Source organism: Oncorhynchus gorbuscha, linkage group LG18 (genome assembly GCF_021184085.1).
Source record: "Oncorhynchus gorbuscha isolate QuinsamMale2020 ecotype Even-year linkage group LG18, OgorEven_v1.0, whole genome shotgun sequence".
Taxonomy (NCBI): domain Eukaryota; kingdom Metazoa; phylum Chordata; class Actinopteri; order Salmoniformes; family Salmonidae; genus Oncorhynchus; species Oncorhynchus gorbuscha.
The window spans coordinates 18,401,545-18,420,412 of NC_060190.1; the positions used below are offsets into that span (position 1 = coordinate 18,401,545).

General features: G+C 43.6%; 1 protein-coding gene and 1 pseudogene across 1 annotated transcript; one reads left to right on the forward strand and one right to left on the reverse strand.

Moving 5' to 3' along the window:
• Positions 1-7,761: 7,761 nt before the first annotated feature.
• Positions 7,762-10,339, reverse strand: LOC124003262 (annotated as a pseudogene).
• A 516-nt stretch (positions 10,340-10,855) lies between these two features.
• On the forward strand, positions 10,856-18,785 carry LOC124003042 (ESF1 homolog). The gene is made up of 14 exons (XM_046311025.1): positions 10,856-10,950; positions 12,261-12,725; positions 13,031-13,362; positions 13,479-13,592; positions 13,707-13,816; positions 13,992-14,144; positions 14,484-14,598; positions 16,033-16,198; positions 16,427-16,594; positions 16,809-16,936; positions 17,026-17,116; positions 17,242-17,327; positions 17,501-17,647; positions 17,998-18,785. Exons 2-14 carry the CDS (start codon positions 12,290-12,292, stop codon positions 18,337-18,339), a joined length of 2,388 nt encoding a protein of 795 aa, XP_046166981.1. The 5' UTR covers positions 10,856-10,950; positions 12,261-12,289; the 3' UTR covers positions 18,340-18,785.
• The last annotated feature ends 83 nt before the right edge of the window (positions 18,786-18,868 follow it).

Sequence of the window (18,868 nt, forward strand, 5' to 3'; positions counted from 1 at the left end):
CAGTCTGTTCCCTGCCATCGCATCTCTCCTGTTCTTGTTCCTGCCCTTGCTGTGTCTCAGTCTGTCCCTAGTTGTTACTCTCCTGGCCTGTTTGGTCCTGTTTGCTCTAAAGCTTTCAGTTCTCTACCCGTGTCTCATTTTTTTTTTAGAGTAGTACCCTAGTTTCCCTTTTTATCGTTTTCCGTTACGGTCCTGAGGAGAGGAGTTGGGTTCTTTCTCGGGACGTGCTGGACCGTTTGTGATTTATGATTTCCTCCGTTGCCGCCAGTGTTCCTCCTCGAGTGCGCCAGGAGGCGCTCGGTGAGTGGGGGGGTACTGTCATGTTTTGTCTTATATTGTCTTGTCATTTTGCTTTCCCTTCTGTTCGTTTCCCCCTGCTGGTCTTATTAGGTTCGTTCCCTTTTTCTATCCCTCTCTCTCTCCCTCCTTCTCTCTCCTCTCTCTATCGTTCCGTTCCTGCTCCCAGCTGTTCCTATTCCCCTAATCAATCATCTAATCTTTTCACACCTGTACCGTATCTTGCCCTCTGATTAGAGTCCCTATTTCTCCCCTTGTCTTCCGTTTCTGTCCTGTCGGATCCTTGTATATTGTTCGCCGTGCTGTGTCTTGTTTCCCTCAGATGCTGCGTGTGAGCAGGTGTCTGAGTCTGCTACGGTCGGTGCCTTCCCGAGGCAACCTACAGTTTATGGTCGAGTCTCCAGTCTGTCCTCGTCACTACGAGTGGAATTAGTTTTTTATGTTTTGTTTTCTGCTCCGATTTGTCTAGGAGTATTGCCTATTTTCCTTTACTGGAATAAAGACTCTGTTTTCGCCAAGTCGCTTTTGGGTCCTCATTCACCTGCATAACAAAAGTAATCCTTCTCACCCCCCCCCCTTAATAGATTTAGATGCACTATTGTAAAATGGCTGTTCCACTGGATGTCATAAGGTGAATGCACCAATTTGTAAGTCGCTCTGGATAAGAGCGTCTGCTAAATGACTTAAATGTAATGTAATGTAAATGCTTCGGAACAAGTCTCTGAATGTCCATGAGTGTCCCAGCCAGAGCTCGGACTTAAACCAGATCGAACATCCCTTGATAGACCTGAAAATAGCTGTGCAGTAACGCTCCCCATCCAACCTGACAGGGCTTGAGAAGATCTGCAGAGAATAATTGGAGAAACTCCCCAAATACATGTGTGCCAAACTTGTAGCGTCATACCCAAGAAGTCTCACGGCTGTAATCGCTGACAAAGGTGCTTTGACAAAGTACTGAGTAAAGGGTCTGAATACTTATGTAAATGTCATATATCCATTTTTATATTTAATACATTTGCCAACATTTCTACAAACCTGTTTTTACTTTGTCATTATGGGGTATTGTGTGTAGATTGAGTGGGGAAAAAGGATGTAATCCATTTTAGAATAATGCTGTAATTTAACAAAGTGGAAAAAATCAAGAGGTCTGAATACTTTCTGAATGCACTGTACTATTAGTACAAGAAAAAATCAAGAGGTCAGAATACTTTCTGAATGCACTGTACTATTAGTACAAGAAAAAATCATTTGGACGCTGCACATATCAAGTTTAAGAAATAACAACATTTTTACAATTCGGCACAACATTGACAGACCGACAAGTAGTTAACTTCTGTGTAACTTTTGCTTGTTTTTTTCTTCATATATTCTAACAGAAACAAGGGATTATTAATTGATACAACTGACAATCTTGAAATTGAACAAGATAATTAAATAATGAACACGGTGGTCATGACCTCGCTGTAGAGCCCTACATTCACGTGGTCAAACTCATGGCCACATCTCGATGTCTTCAATAGTAGTTTCACCAATGGCTGCGGCTCTCCTTTTTGACCAATATATCAGAAAGAAGATAATCGTTGTCATTCACAAGAACTCCAAAACCATTGACTAAAGCAACACACACTATCCAACGGGCTATGGGAGGTTGTTGGTCTTCTATTTTCTACATGTATTTGTTCTGCTTTGTACATTTATATTGGTTCCACTCTGTGGTGGGGTACGTTGGGACCTCTTTTGCAGATTTTTATGTAACTCTTAGATCTGCCATTGGTTGCCAATTGCAGTAGTATGTGTACCAGTCTGGGGTTTTCACTCTAACTATAACCAATGCCTTTGAACCATGTTTGCCTGGATCAGAAATGTATTTGACGTAGACTTCATCTTGAACAATGAGAATGTCGACCATCTATTTCTCTGCTCCCCACCGGGTGATTCCAGCTCAGGGTAGCTGCATTCCTCTCAGGCACTGTCTGCTTGATTATCTTTGTCATAAGGAACATGAATTAACAATCACTTCTAGATCTGAGGATACAACAATAGATGGTGGACAATTGTGTCGTTTACTCCAAATACTGAGCTCATGATAACACAGCAGCTTAATACTTTCACGCACCACAACGTCAAAGAAAGACATTGCTTTTGAGCACATCAAAATGTATTTATCAGTATAGGCACTGCAGAAATACCCAAAGACGAGAAAGTGTATACAAATGAACATCTCTGCTCAGTAAATTGGCTGTGTAATGTCTGACTGACAAACATGTTTTGGGGAGTAGCTGATAACACGTTTTTTTTGTAATCGGAATACGTGTAAACTGCTAAAATATTGATTACGGATACTTATGAAGAAATAAAACGAGATTGTTACTTCTTGGATTACTTTGAAATTCACAAAGGATGTTGTCGGAAAAATATATTTTGACACCTTTCGGTTTTCTCAATGACATTCAATTCAGAGTTGAAAAAAGGTGCAAGTTTGTTTGTTCCACCTGAGTGAGTCTGGCCACAAGTCAGAGACTACCATGATGACACCATTTGAGTTTGAAAGATCCTTTGTCTTCTAATGCTTCAACAATCTAAAATAGATTGGGGTCATAATTATTGGCACCCATTTTCAGTACTCCAGCACCCTACTATTGCGAGGATAATGACACTGAGCCTTTTTCTAAAATGTTTAATGAGATTGGAGAACACATTGGGAGGGATCTTAGACCATTCCTCCATACATAATCTTTCTAGATCCTTGATATCATTTATCTGAGCTTAAACACTGCCCTCTTCACTTTAAATCACAGGTTTTCAATTGAGACTGAGATGGACATTGTAAATGTTATTTGTTGATTTCGATGTGTGATTGGGGTTATTGTCTTGCTGGAAGGTCCACTTGCGGCCAAGTGTAAATGTAAATAGTCCGTGTGGCCATTTGATTAATTGTTCAGCAGTCTTATTACTTGGGGGTAGAAGCTGTTAAGGAGCCTTTTGGACCTAGACTTGGCACTCCGGTACCACTTGCCCTGCGGTAGCAGAGAGAACAGTCTGACTTGGGTGACTGGAGTCTTTGACTATTTTTTTGGGCCTTCCTCTGATACCGCCTAGTATATAAGTATTGGATGGCAGGAAGCTTAGTCCCAGTGATGTACTGGGCTGTCGCACTACCCTCTGTAGCACCATACGGTAGGATGCCAAGCAGTTGCCATACCAGGCGGTGATGCAACCAGTGAGGATGCTCTTGATGGTCCAAATACCAATGCCGTTTATCAAACTCCAGGCGGTGCTATAGTCAGATGACATGAAAATAGAGCTCTTTCACCACATTTGGCATTTGAGTACAAATTTTTCCACTTCTGACATACAGTATTACCTTCAGATGAACACACTATATAAACAGTACACATTACAATCCATCATCTGGCATAAAGTGGAGATTAAATATCATAGCATTTATTTTAAGAACATGAAGCATGGTAAGACAGTAACACAAGACACTAAATGATAAATGTAATGTAGAAATGTATGCATTTGCAAACCAATCATCTGTCATGTAGCATGTATATCAGCCACTGTTACAACACAGTGTTGTAGCCTTTCTCAATCACTGTCTGGCTTACACTGAATTTTCGTTGATACGGTGCCTTGCGAAAGTATTCGGCCCCCTTGAACTTTGCGACCTTTTGCCACATTTCAGGCTTCAAACATAAAGATATAAAACTGTATTTTTTGTGAAGAATCAACAACAAGTGGGACACAATCATGAAGTGGAACGACATTTATTGGATATTTCAAACTTTTTAACAAATCAAATTGGGCGTGCAAAATTATTCAGCCCCTTTACTTTCAGTGCAGCAAACTCTCTCCAGAAGTTCAGTGAGGATCTCTGAATGATCCAATGTTGACCTAAATGAATAATGATGATAAATACAATCCACCTGTGTGTAATCAAGTCCCCGTATAAATGCACCTGCACTGTGATAGTCTCAGAGGTCCGTTAAAAGCGCAGAGAGCATCATGAAGAACAAGGAACACACCAGGCAGGGCCGAGAAGAAGAAGTTTAAAGCCGGATTTGGATACAAAAAGATTTCCCAAGCTTTAAACATCCCAAGGAGCCCTGTGCAATCGATAATATTGAAATGGAAGGAGTATCAGACCACTGCAAATCTACCAAGACCTGGCCGTCCCTCTAAACTTTCAGCTCATACAAGGAGAAGACTGATCAGAGATGCAGCCAAGAGGCCCATGATCACTCTGGATGACCTGCAGAGATCTACAGCTGAGATGGGAGACTCTGTCCATAGGACAACAATCAGTCGTATATTGCACAAATCTGGTCTTTATGGAAGAGTGGCAAGAAGAAAGCCATTTCTTAAAGATATCCATAAAAAGTGTTGTTTAAAGTTTGCCACAAGCCACCTGGGAGACACACCAAACATGTGGAAGAAGGTGCTCTGGTCAGATGAAACCAAAATTTGAACTTTTTGGCAACAATGCAAAATGTTATGTTTGCGGTAAAAGCAACACAGCCCATCACCCTGAACACACCATCCCCACTGTCAAACATGGTGGTGGCAGCATCATGGTTTGGGCCTGCTTTTCTTCAGCAGGGACAGGGAAGATGGTTAAAATTGATGGGAAGATGGATGGAGCCAAATACAGGACCATTCTGGAAGAAAAGCTGATGGAGTCTGCAAAAGACCTGAGACTGGGACGGAGATTTGTCTTCCAACAAGACAATGATCCAAAACATAAAGCAAAATCTACAATGGAATGGTTCAAAAATAAACATATCCAGGTGTTAGAATGGCCAAGTCAAAGTCCAGACCTGAATCCAATCGAGAATCTGTGGAAAGAACTGAAAACTGCTGTTCACAAATGCTCTCCATTCAACCTCACTGAGCTCGAGCTGTTTTGCAAGGAGGAATGTGAAAAAATTTCAGTCTCTCGATGTGCATACCCCAAGAAACTTACAGCTGTAATCGCAGCAAAAGGTGGCGCTACAAAGTATTAACTTAAGGGGGCTGAATAATTTTGCACGACCAATTTTTCAGTTTTTGATTTGTTAAAAAAGTTTGAAATATCCAATAAATGTCGTTCCACTTCATGATTGTGTCCCACTTGTTGTTGATTCTTCACAAAAAAATACAGTTTTATATCTTTATGTTTGAAGCCTGAAATGTGGCAAAAGGTCGCAAAGTTCAAGGGGACCTGGCATCCTTTCGCTCCCTCCTCTCTACATTTTCCTCCTCTGTCTCTGCTGCTAAAGCCACTTTCTACCACTCTAAATTCCAAGCATCTGCCTCTAACCCTAGGAAGCTCTTTGCCACCTTCTCCTCCCTCCTGAATCCTCCTCCCCCTCCCCCCCCTCCTCCCTCTCTGCAGATGACTTCGTCAACCATTTTGAAAAGAAGGTCGACGACATCCGATCCTCGTTTGCTAAGTCAAACGACACCGCTGGTTCTGCTCACACTGCCCTACCCTGTGCTCTGACCTCTTTCTCCCCTCTCTCTCCAGATGAAATCTCGCGTCTTGTGACGGCCGGCCGCCCAACAACCTGCCCGCTCGACCCTATCCCCTCCTCTCTTCTCCAGACCATTTCCGGAGACCTTCTCCCTTACCTCACCTCGCTCATCAACTTATCCCTGACCACTGGCTACGTCCCTTCCGTCTTCAAGAGAGCGAGAGTTGCACCCCTTCTGAAAAAACCTACACTCGATCTCTCCGATGTTAACAACTACAGACCAGTATCCCTTCTTTCTTTTCTCTCCAAAACTCTTGAACGTGCCGTCCTTGGTCAGCTCTCCCGCTATCTCTCTCAGAATGACCTTCTTGATCCAAATCAGTCAGGTTTCAAGACTAGTCATTCAACTGAGACTGCTCTTCTCTGTATCACGGAGGCGCTCCGCACCGCTAAAGCTAACTCTCTCTCCTCTGCTCTCATCCTTCTAGACCTATCGGCTGCCTTCGATACTGTGAACCATCAGATCCTCATCAGATCCTCCTCTCCACCCTCTCCGAGTTGGTGAATGCACCAATTTGTAAGTCGCTCTGGATAAGAGCGTCTGCTAAATGACTTAAATGTAATGTAAATGTAAATCTCCGGCGCGGCCCACGCTTGGATTGCGTCCTACCTGACAGGTCGCTCCTACCAGGTGGCGTGGCGAGAATCTGTCTCCTCACCACGCGCTCTCACCACTGGTGTCCCCCAGGGCTCTGTTCTAGGCCCTCTCCTATTCTCGCTATACACCAAGTCACTTGGCTCTGTCATAACCTCACATGGTCTCTCCTATCATTGCTATGCAGACGACACACAATTAATCTTCTCCTTTCCCCCTTCTGATGACCAGGTGGCGAATCGCATCTCTGCATGTCTGGCAGACATATCAGTGTGGATGACGGATCACCACCTCAAGCTGAACTTCGGCAAGACGGAGCTGCTCTTCCTCCCGGGGAAGGACTGCCCGTTCCATGATCTCGCCATCACGGTTGACAACTCCATTGTGTCCTCCTCCCAGAGCGCTAAGAACCTTGGTGTGATCCTGGACAACACCCTGTCGTTCTCAACTAACATCAAGGCGGTGGCCCGTTCCTGTAGGTTCATGCTCTACAACATCCGCAGAGTACGACCCTGCCTCACACAGGAAGCGGCGCAGGTCCTAATCCAGGCACTTGTCATCTCCCGTCTGGATTACTGCAACTCGCTGTTGGCTGGGCTCCCTGCCTGTGCCATTAAACCCCTACAACTCATCCAGAACGCCGCAGCCCGTCTAGTGTTCAACCTTCCCAAGTTCTCTCACGTCACCCCGCTCCTCCGCTCTCTCCACTGGCTTCCAGTTGAAGCTCGCATCCGCTACAAGACCATGGTGCTTGCCTACGGAGCTGTGAGGGGAACGGCACCTCAGTACCTCCAGGCTCTGATCAGGCCCTACACCCAAATAAGGGCACTGCGTTCATCCACCTCTGGCCTGCTCGCCTCCCTACCACTGAGGAAGTACAGTTCCCGCTCAGCCCAGTCAAAACTGTTCGCTGCTCTGGCTCCCCAATGGTGGAACAAACTCCCTCACGACGCCAGGACAGCGGAGTCAATCACCACCTTCCGGAGACACCTGAAACCCCACCTCTTTAAGGAATACTTAGGATAGGATAAAGTAATCCTTCTCACCCCCCCCTTAAAATATTTAGATGCACTATTGTAAAGTGGCTGTTCCACTGGATGTCATAAGGTGAATGCACCAATTTGTAAGTCGCTCTGGATAAGAGCGTCTGCTAAATGACTTAAATGTAAATGTAAATGTTGAAGGAATTGTCCATAGAGCTCCGAGACATGATTGTGTCGAGGAACAGATCTGGAGAAGGGTACCAAAACATTTCTGCAGCATTGAAGGTTCCCAAGAACACATTGGCCTCCATCATTCTTAAATGGTAGAAGTTTGGAACCACCAAGACTCTTCCTAGAGCTGGCTGGCCAGCTAAACTGAGAAATCTGGGGAGAAGGGCCTTGATCATGGATGAGACCAAGAACCCAATGGTCACTCTGACAGAGCTCCAGAGTTCCTCTGTGGAGATGGGAGAACCTTCCAGAAGGACAACCATCTCTGCAGCACCCCACCAATCAGGCCTTTATGGTAGAGTGGCCAGACATAAGCCACTCCTCATTAAAAGGCAGAAAAGAATGGGAGAAACCCCCCAAATACACGTGTGCCAAGCTTGTAGTGTCATACCCAAGAAGGCTCAAGGCTGTAATCGCATGTATGAACAAAAAGCAGATCTACAACAGTATAACTGTGGTATACAGTAAACCTACCTTGCAGGTCACTCATGACCTCAAGTATCCCAGGATAGTGCACTTGAATTTCATCAATGTCCTGCAGAAAAATAAAATGCAATATTATCGCTTGCCACAAACATGATCATTTTGCGCTAATCGCTAGTATCACAGCTAGGACCACAGGATAAAATAGAACACTCATATTAGCCTATATTGTCTTTCTATGGCGCGGAAACCCAAGGCCTCACCACTGTCAGCATACTGAAGCCTGCCTGGCCCAGCAGGTTGCCCAGGTCTGTGACGGCCATGTAGGGGGACACGTGAGGGGAGAACCCCCCTTCCCGCTCGAGCTCAGCCAGCTGCAGGGAGCAGCGCAGCTTGTACAGGGTCTCCCTGCACACCATGGCCCCCATGAACACTACATCTGGCTTCAGGACCTGGTTGATCTTTGGGAAAGGAAATGGATTAGAATGAGAGCACAGCGATACAGACTGAAAAACCTGGATTGGTGTAATCCTGAATCCTATGTGTAATTATGTTGTTATAAGAAGGAAACGTATTTGAAAAAACTGCCGGCAAAAGGCAATAGACAATAAAGTACTGAGGTAAAAATTTGTACGAGGCTGTCAGTTATCTGTCCCAAGGCACCAGGGAGATCATTGATCCAGTGTAGGCTAAACAGGAGAAACATACAGTCCTAGATAAATGCGTGCTGCAAGTAAGCCATACAAAACCCTGGGAAATAGGACATGGAGGGCTCGAATCAAATATTATGTCAGAAACATCTACAGGGCCAAATCACCTCAAGCTTTTGACCACCAGATCAAATGTGTTTTCTTTACAGGGCAGAAACTCTTCATCGCACATGACACAGCGGGTAGGGATCTCACTTTCTCTTGTGTTTCTCTGAGGAGCGAGAAGAGCGTTTGTCCCTCCATAACATGCCTCTGGTTTTACAGACCATTCTATCAATCTATTGATCTATAATTAGTGGTCTCTGCTCAAAAACCCTATCATTCCACCTAGGCTATGGATGTTCTAACAGAAATACATATTAGAATTCCTATTAGTAATTTAAAGGGATATAAGGAGAAGATTTAACTCACCAAAGACTTTTCTGAGATGCCAATTAAGAAGAGCTGCTCAACTACTTCCTGAAAAGAAAAGCACAATTCAATATTCAGCCATACATAGTGAGTTAACGTATTCCCTAAAAGGGGCAATTTGCAGTTGCTACATCCATTTTGGGACTTATAAATTAATATGTACCCATTGATTCTTGACAAATACAGCTAATAAATGCCTCATAAGCTTAGTTCAACTGTTGTACCCCATCAGAACCCAAAACATGTATAAGCTTATTTTACTCCAATGTTTGTCAACAAAGTAAAAGTAAAACAAACACAATATAGCCTCAAAACATGGTTAAAACTATAATTTTAATATCATGGATATATTGCAGCCATAGCTCTGTCTATGCATTTGAGAGTGTTTACATTTCTCCAGCCTCATCCCTCAACTTTCAACCGAAACAGGGGTGGGGAATGCTTTGTTATTGTTTAAAAAGCTGCCTGCCTGTTTATGAGCAACCATTGAAGGCTACTTTGTACAAATGCTCAGCAATGTGACTTTTCCCACAGCCAATGTCCAATGCCAATGTCCATTGCCATAATTCCAAAATGTCAGCAAAATACACACCCTCACAAGCACAGATATAAACTTCAATTTCAACAACAGTGCCATGAATGTGACAATTTTCATAGACTATGTCCATGCATCATAACTCCTGTTGCCTTAACTTGCAATGTCATAGGCCCTGTTTGCAACTCGGCTTCCAACCTGCAAATGAATATGAACAGTACCAGAACACATATATTTTCTTGGATAAAAGAGAGCTAGGACGGGACAAACTATCCCATACAAATACAGCTACTGTATACCTCATCTCTTCAGATAGTCATATTTGTCACTGTCTTGTATTGATGCAGCCCATTTCTTTGGACTCCTCTTCATAGTCGTGTCAAATACATTCATTGTACCTCCAGCCCTGCCTGACAACTGCATCTGAATTCCAGTCCATTGAAAACGCCAAATTTTGGAAGAAGTCAACTCTTTCACCGGTGGAAACCTTGAATGAACAGTCATGACATTTCTTTGTGAATGAGCTGCATCATGTTGCTGAGGGACCAGACATCTAAAGCCGCATATTTTCAAGACTCTCCGGCAGACACAACTACCATTGAGAAAACGAATACCTATTGCATTGCTCATTTTTACTAATTGTTTACAGACTAACGAACCATTTACAGTAATACGTAGCAAACCATTGCACAACAAATATATTTTTTGGGAGCGTGTTCTTCCAGTCATCCCCATTGGCTGACCTCGTCACAGTGTTATTGTGTTATTGACTTGTTTGTTTACTCCATGTGTAACTCTGTGTTGTTGTTTGTGTCACACTGCTTTGCTTTATCTTGGCCAGGTCGCAGTTGCAAATGAGAACTTGTTCTCAACTAGCCTACCTGGTTAAATAAAGGTGAAATAAATAAAATAAAAGTGGACAAACAGAAAATATGGAACTGTTTTTTAATTAGTTTGACAGAAAATGTGGAACTGGATTTAAGTCACTAGTTCTACCCCCTCTTCTTGTTGTAAAGGCTAATGCATATGGTGCTGATTTAATTTTAAAGCTCGAATGATACATCTATATTGCTAAATGTATGTATTGAATTTGAATACATTATGTATTGAATATGGACTGAACTGTGGTTTTGTACTTCCTGGCTTGCCGTATTGCGAAAAGGGGTGGGACAAGAAAAAGGTCACGGAAGTGGTGCATGCTGGGAGAACACGTGGATATTGGTACGATTTCACTGGAGAAGTTGTTTTGGTAAGTCTCTATTCACCAAAATACTTTTGCACTCTTTATCTCTGCCAAATATTTATCCGTTTACACTTTGAATTGTGTTCCTTATGCTAACTGCAGGTCTTGGAGTGGCCCTTATCAAGTGTTGTTTACATATCTGACTCGTGTGTCTGACTTATGTATCAAAAGTGTTAGCTTGCTTGTAAGCTATGCAATAAAACACTCACTCGTTAGAATAGTATTATGCACCCAGGGTATTGCATTGTGGTGCAGTGTACCTATTAGGACTAATAGAGAGTGGGAATTAGCTTATGTCATTCTGAGCTTACCTAGCTAACTACCTAGCTCGGGTGCCCATAGAGAATGATAGAGGCCTCTAGTGGCCAAAAGGTCATTTTAGCATGGGAAGCGCCATTGAAGGCTTCCACCATTTTAATGTAGTCAACTGGATGGGACTTCCAACTTCATTGGCTGATCCCTCCTGATGATCCAGTTTGAGTCATGTCCAACCTGGTCATTAGAAGGGATCAGCCAACCGTGAAGAAGAAAATGGACTACTTTAAAGTTGATGTGGCCTCTGGCTCTGTCACGTATGCTATAATGTAGAGTGTTCACTTGCTGCTGTACAATGTATAGAAAATGAGGCAATTCAAGAGAGTGCTATGAAATTAATGTCAAAATGTGTTTTTCTTCGCCCTTTGTCATCATAAATTACATAGCATGAATCATTATGGCAACTGCTCGGCCTCTACAGAGGGTAGTGCGTACAGCCCAGTACATCACCGGGGCCAAGCTTCCTGCCATCCAAGACCTCTATACCAGGCAGTGTCAGAGGAAGGCCCTAAAAATTGTCAGACTCCAGTCACCCTAGTCATAGATTGTTCTCTCTGCTACCACATGGCAAGCGGTAGCGGAGCAAGTCTAGGTCCAAGAGGCTCTTAAATAGTTTCTACCCCAAGCCATAAGACTCCTGAACAGCTAATCAAATGGCTACCCGGACTATTTGCATTGCCCCCCCCCCCATATTCTATGCTGCTGCTACTCTGTTATTATCTATGCATAGCCACTTTAATAACTACCTACATGTACATATTGCCTCAATTACCTCGACACCGGTGCCCCCACACATTGACTCTGTACCGGGACCCCCTGTATATAGCCCACCTATTGTTATTTACTGCTGCTCTTCAATTATTGGTTATTCTTATCTATTCATTTTTTTTTTTAGGTATTTTCTTAAAATGTAAGGTTTACACCTGTTGTATTCGGCACGTGACAAATATATAATTTGATGAAATAACTTCCATTGACAAAACTGTCTGTCCTCTTTATAGATAGATACTGCTCTGACGACTTAGCCATCATGGCTTCCAAAAAGGACCAAAGCGGCGACGACCGCTTCCAAAAAGTGAAAAAGGACCCCCGCTTCTGGGAAATGCCAGAGAAAGAGCACAAAATCAAGATTGACAAGCGCTTCCAGTCCATGTTCCACGACGATCGCTTCAAGCTCAAGTACACGGTCGACAAGCGCGGCCGACCCATCAACCACACCTCCTCCGAGGACCTGAAACGTTTCTACAATCTCTCTGACTCTGAGGAGGAAAGGGAGGATGGAAAGGATAAAGAGGAGGAGGAGAAGAAGCACGCGAAGACCCAAGCGAAGATGGGCTCTGTGGAGGGAGAGGATAAGGTAGTGGATGAGCCTAAAAAGCCTCTGAAGAAAGGAAAAGCTTTACAGTCCATAAAGAGTGGGCCTAAAGGAGACCAGCCTATCAGAGGAGTCAGACTGTGTGAGGAGGGTAAGTAGAAGAGGGGACCTTATTGTATGACCTTCTGACTAGAGGTCGACTGATTTATGATTTTTCAATGCCGATACGAATCAAGTGGTGATCTTGGGAATTTTTTACTAGGATAACATTTTTACTAGGATTAAACTGAGTTTAAATGTATTTGGCTAAGGTATATGTAAACTTCTGACTTCAACTGTGTGTGTGTATATATATAAAAAACAAACACTTTTATTTATATAGTCATTGTATATGTATATATATATGCTCATTGTTTTGAAGTTTGTTGCTGCAATGAATACATGCTGTTTTTACAGGTGACGAAGAGGAAGATGACAAGGTGCCTCACATTGAGGGGGACGGGGACGATGTGGACCAGGCGGCCAGCATCTCAGACGGCAGTGAGGATGAGGAAGACGATGACGAGGATGAAGCAGATGTGGAGAGCGGCTCCGAGGACGAGTCCGGTTCAGAGTCAGATGAGGACAGTAACAGCAGCGGGCCTGATCTGGCCAGGGGGAAAGGCAATGTAGAGACCAGCTCGGACGAAGATGACGATGATGACGTGGAAGCCATCTTGAAACATGAGGAGGAGGAGATCCAGCACGACTGGGGCGAGCTGTGCAAGGACGCGCCGCGGAGTGAGGAGGTGAGGTCTAAGGCTGTGTCTCAATTGTCCAGAGGGATTTCCTCTTCTCATTTCCTTTCGTCATCTAAAATGACATAAGAAATTGCATGTTCCAATGTTGTTTTTTACTACAACAGGTAACGCAAAGGCTGGCCGTGTGTAACATGGATTGGGACCGGATGAAAGCCAAGGACCTGCTGGCTCTGTTTAACTCCTTCAAGCCTAAAGGAGGGGTTGTGCTCTCTGTGAAGGTAAGGCTACATTAATTTACCTGCTGGCTGTCACTCAAATATGATGGAAGTGACATTGCTTCACCATACCAAGTCACAAATGTTGTGTATGTTTAACACTGTGTGTTTGTTTAGATCTACCCCTCAGAGTTTGGGAAGGAGCGGGTTCAGCAGGAACAGACCCAGGGTCCCCTGGAGCTGATGGCCCTGCCGGAGGATCCGGACAAAGACACAGAGGAGGAGATGTATGATCTAGCTACCCCATTAACACTTCCCTATCCTCCCTGTATTGTTCAACCAGAAATGAACCAGAGATAAAATGTAGTGGTCCTAACAGATCAAAGGTAGGCAGTGAAATAGTTTCTATGAAAAGTGAATTGGTATTAATTTAATTTTAATTTATGTGTTTGTGTATTGCAGGATTTACAGAGAGAAGATGCGGGACTACCAATTCAAGCGGCTAAAGTACTACTATGCGGTGGTGGAGTGCGACTCGCTTGACACAGCTGCTAAAATCTACCAGGAGTGTGACGGCTTTGAGTACGAGAGCAGCTGCTCCATCCTGGACCTGCGGTGAGGGAATAGACAGACACTCATTTATACTGAAGTGTACACTGGAGGAAAATGTGTTCCATGAAAGTGTAATAGAATGTACTGTATAACTTCATAACGTAAAGCATGGTAAGGAAGCTGTCCTCAAAAGAGAGGTGGTACACAACATCTTATCAATACATAGAATAACATAATGACACACATAGTGAGGAATCTTATCCTTGCTGTATTGCGTTTGTACATGCTAACTACTTATTAGCATGATACCATTATCTGTGCTGCTGGTTCATTCTAAACATTAGGATGTCGCTATACTCCCATGCTAACTGTTGTGGTGGTCCCTCTTTTCTGTGGGAACAGGTTTATCCCTGATGATGTGACGTTTGACGAGGAGCCAAAGGACTTAGCCACAGACGTGGACCTGTCTGCCTACACCCCCAAGCTCTTCACCTCCACAGCAGCAGCCACATCAAAGGTTAGACACACTCTGTCTAATAATCTCTTATGGTCATAGCAATATTTCCTCCATGGTCGGTCCCAGGCTTACCACCTGTGGAGCGATGGTCCTGCAGTACACTGAACAAAAATATAAACGCAACATGCAACAATTTCAAAGATTTTACGGAGTTACACTTCATATAAGGAAATCAGTCAATTTAAATAAATAAATTAGGCCCTCATCTATGGATTTCACATGACTGGGAATACAGATTTGCATCTGTTGGTGACAGATACCTTACAAAATAAAAGTAGTAGCGTGGATCAGATAAGCAGTCAGTATCTGGTTTGACCGCCATTTGCCTGATGGAGCGTGACACATCTACTTCACATAGAGTTGATCAGGCTGTTGATTGTGGCCTGTGGGATGTTGTCCCACTCCTCTTCAATGGCTGTGCGAAGTTACTGGATATTGGCGGGAACTGGAACACACTGTCGTACACATTGATCCAGAGCATCCCAAACAGGCTCAATAGGTGACATGTCTGGTGAGTATGCAGGCCATGGAATAACTGGGAGATTTTCATCTTCCAGGATTTGTGTACAGATCCTTGCGACATGGGGCTGTGCATTATCATGCTAAACATGATGTCATGGTGGCGGATGAATGGCATGACAATGGGCTCAGGATCTCATCATGTTATCTCTGTGTATTCAAATGACCTTCTATAAAATGCAATTGTGTTCATTGTCCGTAGCTTATGCCTGCCCATACCATAGTCCCACTGCCACCATGGGACACTCTGTTCACAACGTTGACATCCGTAAACTGTTCGCCCACACAACGCCATATACGCTGTCGGTCATCAGCCTGGGACAGTTGAAACCGGGATTAATCCGTGAACACACCCATAGTTTCATCAGCTGTCCGAGTTGCTGGTCTTAGACAGTCCTGCAGGTGAAGAAGCCGGATGTCAGTTATCTGGCAACAGCTCTACAAGAAGACCAAGGCCACCCAATTGCACGTTCCCTCAACTTGAGACCAAACTTGTCTGACAATTTTTTGTGTGGCCTTTTATTGTCCCCAGCACAGGGTGCACCTGTGTAATGGTTATGCTGTTTATTCAGCTTCTTGATATGTCACAACTGTTAGGTGGATGGATTATCTTGGCAAAGTAGAAATGCTCACTTACAAGGATATAAACAAATTTGTGCCTAAAATTTTTGTGAATTGAGTTTTGGGGAAATCTTTCATTTTAGCTCATGAAACATGGGACACTTTACATGTTTCATTTTTAAAAATGTTTTTGTTCAGAATAAATATGAATTGTTCAGGTTGAAAGTTTTTGCTGAATATTTGCATCTCGTACATTTCCCTCTAGTCCTATCGTCTTCTTTAGTTGAGAAAGGACTCTGTAGTGATATTTCAGGTTGTTTACATTTATGACCTATTGTGTGTTTTCCACCCCAGGTGGAGTTGACCTGGGACGAGACAGACCATGAGCGTGTCACTGCCATGAACAGGAAGTTCAACAAGGACGAGCTGCTACAGATGGATTTCAACGCCTACCTGGCCTCCTCCAGCGATGATGATGAGGATGGAGTGGAGATGGAGAAGGAAGAGGAGCTTCCAGAGGGTAAGAAGAAAACAACACTTGAAGTGATTTTGATTAGCTTTTATAAAATACCTTTCAAACCTGTATACTCGAAGGACAACCTCACTTTAAGGGTATTATTCTTTGTGCTGGTAGATTATTGCCAACGGGGACAAATCACTATTACTGTAATTTAAAGGAGAGATGTTATTTTATGTATATTGCTTATGTTTGTTGCATTGACTTTTATTTCCCCTTTTGCTCACCTAGTTAAACAGCCAGAAGAGGCCAGCAAGGAGGTGGAGAAGAAGGTCAGGAAAGGGAAGCAGAGCAGCGGTAAGCAGATAGAGAAATACAGAGAGATGCTGAAGAGCATCCAGGAGAAAGACCAGAAGAAGGAGGACAAGGGCATGGAGATGGAGATCACATGGGTGCCAGGTAGGGACAAATAAAAATTCCCCTGTGTCAGGCAGACTTTTTCATTGTCAGTAGTGCAACTTTTCATTATGTCAGTGCGACCTTTCCCCATATGTCAGACAGTGCAACTTTTTGTTGTCAGACTGTGACTTTGACTCTTCAATACAAATTGCATTTAGTTGGCACAACCAACCACTAAGCAGCCTCAATTACACTTCCATCTTCCTCACCTCAGGACTGAAGGAGACAACTGAACAGTTGGTGAAGGAGAAGCTAGAAGGAAAGGACAAGCTGACACCCTGGGAAGAGTTCATTGAGAAGAAGAAGGACAAGAAAAAGCAGAAAAAGACCAACGGAAAGCAGGTGAGATCACCAGATTAAAGAAGGTTGTTAAATGTCTCACACACATTGTATTGGAGGGTGACAGACTTTTTTTCCCCCCTTTCCTTCAGGAATCTGATGATTCGGACCTCAGTGGCGATGAGCTTCCTGCAGACGTCGACTTTGATGACCCGTTCTTTGCTGAAGAGCTTGGTTCTATGGGTGAGTCGCGTCGTGAATCATACTCAATCAGTTGCCACATTTACTCGAGTGCACTGGTAAAACGAATCACAATATGCTTTTATGCATGATTTGGCCATGACTTTGTTTTCTTCCTAATCTCCCAGATCTGAAAAAGAAAGCAAAGAGCAAGAAAAACAAAAAGGTGGAGGAGAGGACACCTGAAGAGGAGGAGGAGTTGGAGAAACAAAAGGTAGGTGTCAGTGACGTGGAGTTGAAAGCACTCGTATACACTAATGCAATGGACTTAATACTGTTACTGGTATTCAGGACGTTGCACATTACGTTTTGTGAGCAGATGCCTTGACACGGTTCGTGAGTAAGCTAAACAAAAGTAACCTATTTTATTTCTCCATAAACCCACAGGCTGAGATGGCCCTGCTCATGGATGACGATGACAAGCACAAACACTTCAACTACGACAAGATCGTAGAGGAGCAGAACCTGAGCAAAAAGAAGAGGAAGAAGCTTCTGAAGAAGGACAACACCAGCCTGGAGGAGGACGACTTCCAGGTCGGAGCAGCCTTTTGGTTTCTTTTCATGGCAAAGAAATAGCTTGTACTCAACAGGCAGTATTTTGAAGTGTTGTTTGTTTTTACCATCGTTTCCCATTGACATCAATGAATGATTTTGTAAAGTCTCAAATCAGAGGCTTCATGAATACACTTATTGATAGGGGAGTGTAGGTTACATTTCCTGGAATAAGGTGGAATTGGTTACACATACAACTTTGCCAAAGTTCATCAACATTAATTAAGGACCATTTTTCTGTTGCCTTAAGATGCACAATTTATTTTACTGTCGAGGATTTTTTTATAGACTTCAATTCACCCCCCCACCCCCCAATCTCTTCTCTCTGACAGGTGGATGTAAAGGACCCTCGTTTCCAGGCCATGTTCACCTCCCACCTCTACAACCTGGACCCGTCCGACCCGGGCTACAAGAAGACCAAGGCCACCCAGAGCATCCAGGTCGAGAAGCAGCGCCGCAGGGAGGAGCGCCAGCGCGACCAGGACGAGGCACTCAAGAGCTCACAGGCCCCGCCCGCACAGGAAGTGGGAGCAAAGAAACAGGAAACAGATGCCAGTGGCCAGGCGGTGGCTGAACCCACCAAGAAAATGGACCCAGGACTGTCCATGCTCATCAAGTCTATTAAGAACAAAACGGAGCAGTTTCAAGCACGAAAGAAACAGAAGACCATGTAGGTCTTTTTAATTGGACTATTGAGGACTATGTTTCTGGGTGAAAAGCTATGGACTGCTCTTAACCAGCAGCTATGTGCAGCGGCCTTACGCTACACTATCTCTTTGTGATGAAGATACTGTTGGTGTGTGTGAGGCCTGAGACAAAAGCCTTGCCCACTTTTATTGTGAACTATCACTCTACAAAAGAGGCCTAATCAGGAACACGAAGTTGAAGATAGAATAGTTTGTGTATTTGAATGTGAAAATATGCTACCGTAATTAACATTGAGACACTTGTATAAACCATGTTCTGAGGGACTGCCAACAGTAAATGGTGGTTTGATACATCTCTGAATAGTATTTTGTTTTACTCTTGATTTACATTATACAAACCTGCTCTATAGCCCCAGTCTGAGCCCTTTTAAAATACTTATTTTATATAAAAAGACACTTCACACAATTTTAAAGAACTGGTTAATTGTATTTTCTATATGCAACAACAGTACACATTCATTGGTCCATTGATACTGTCAACCTCACAGCATGGCAA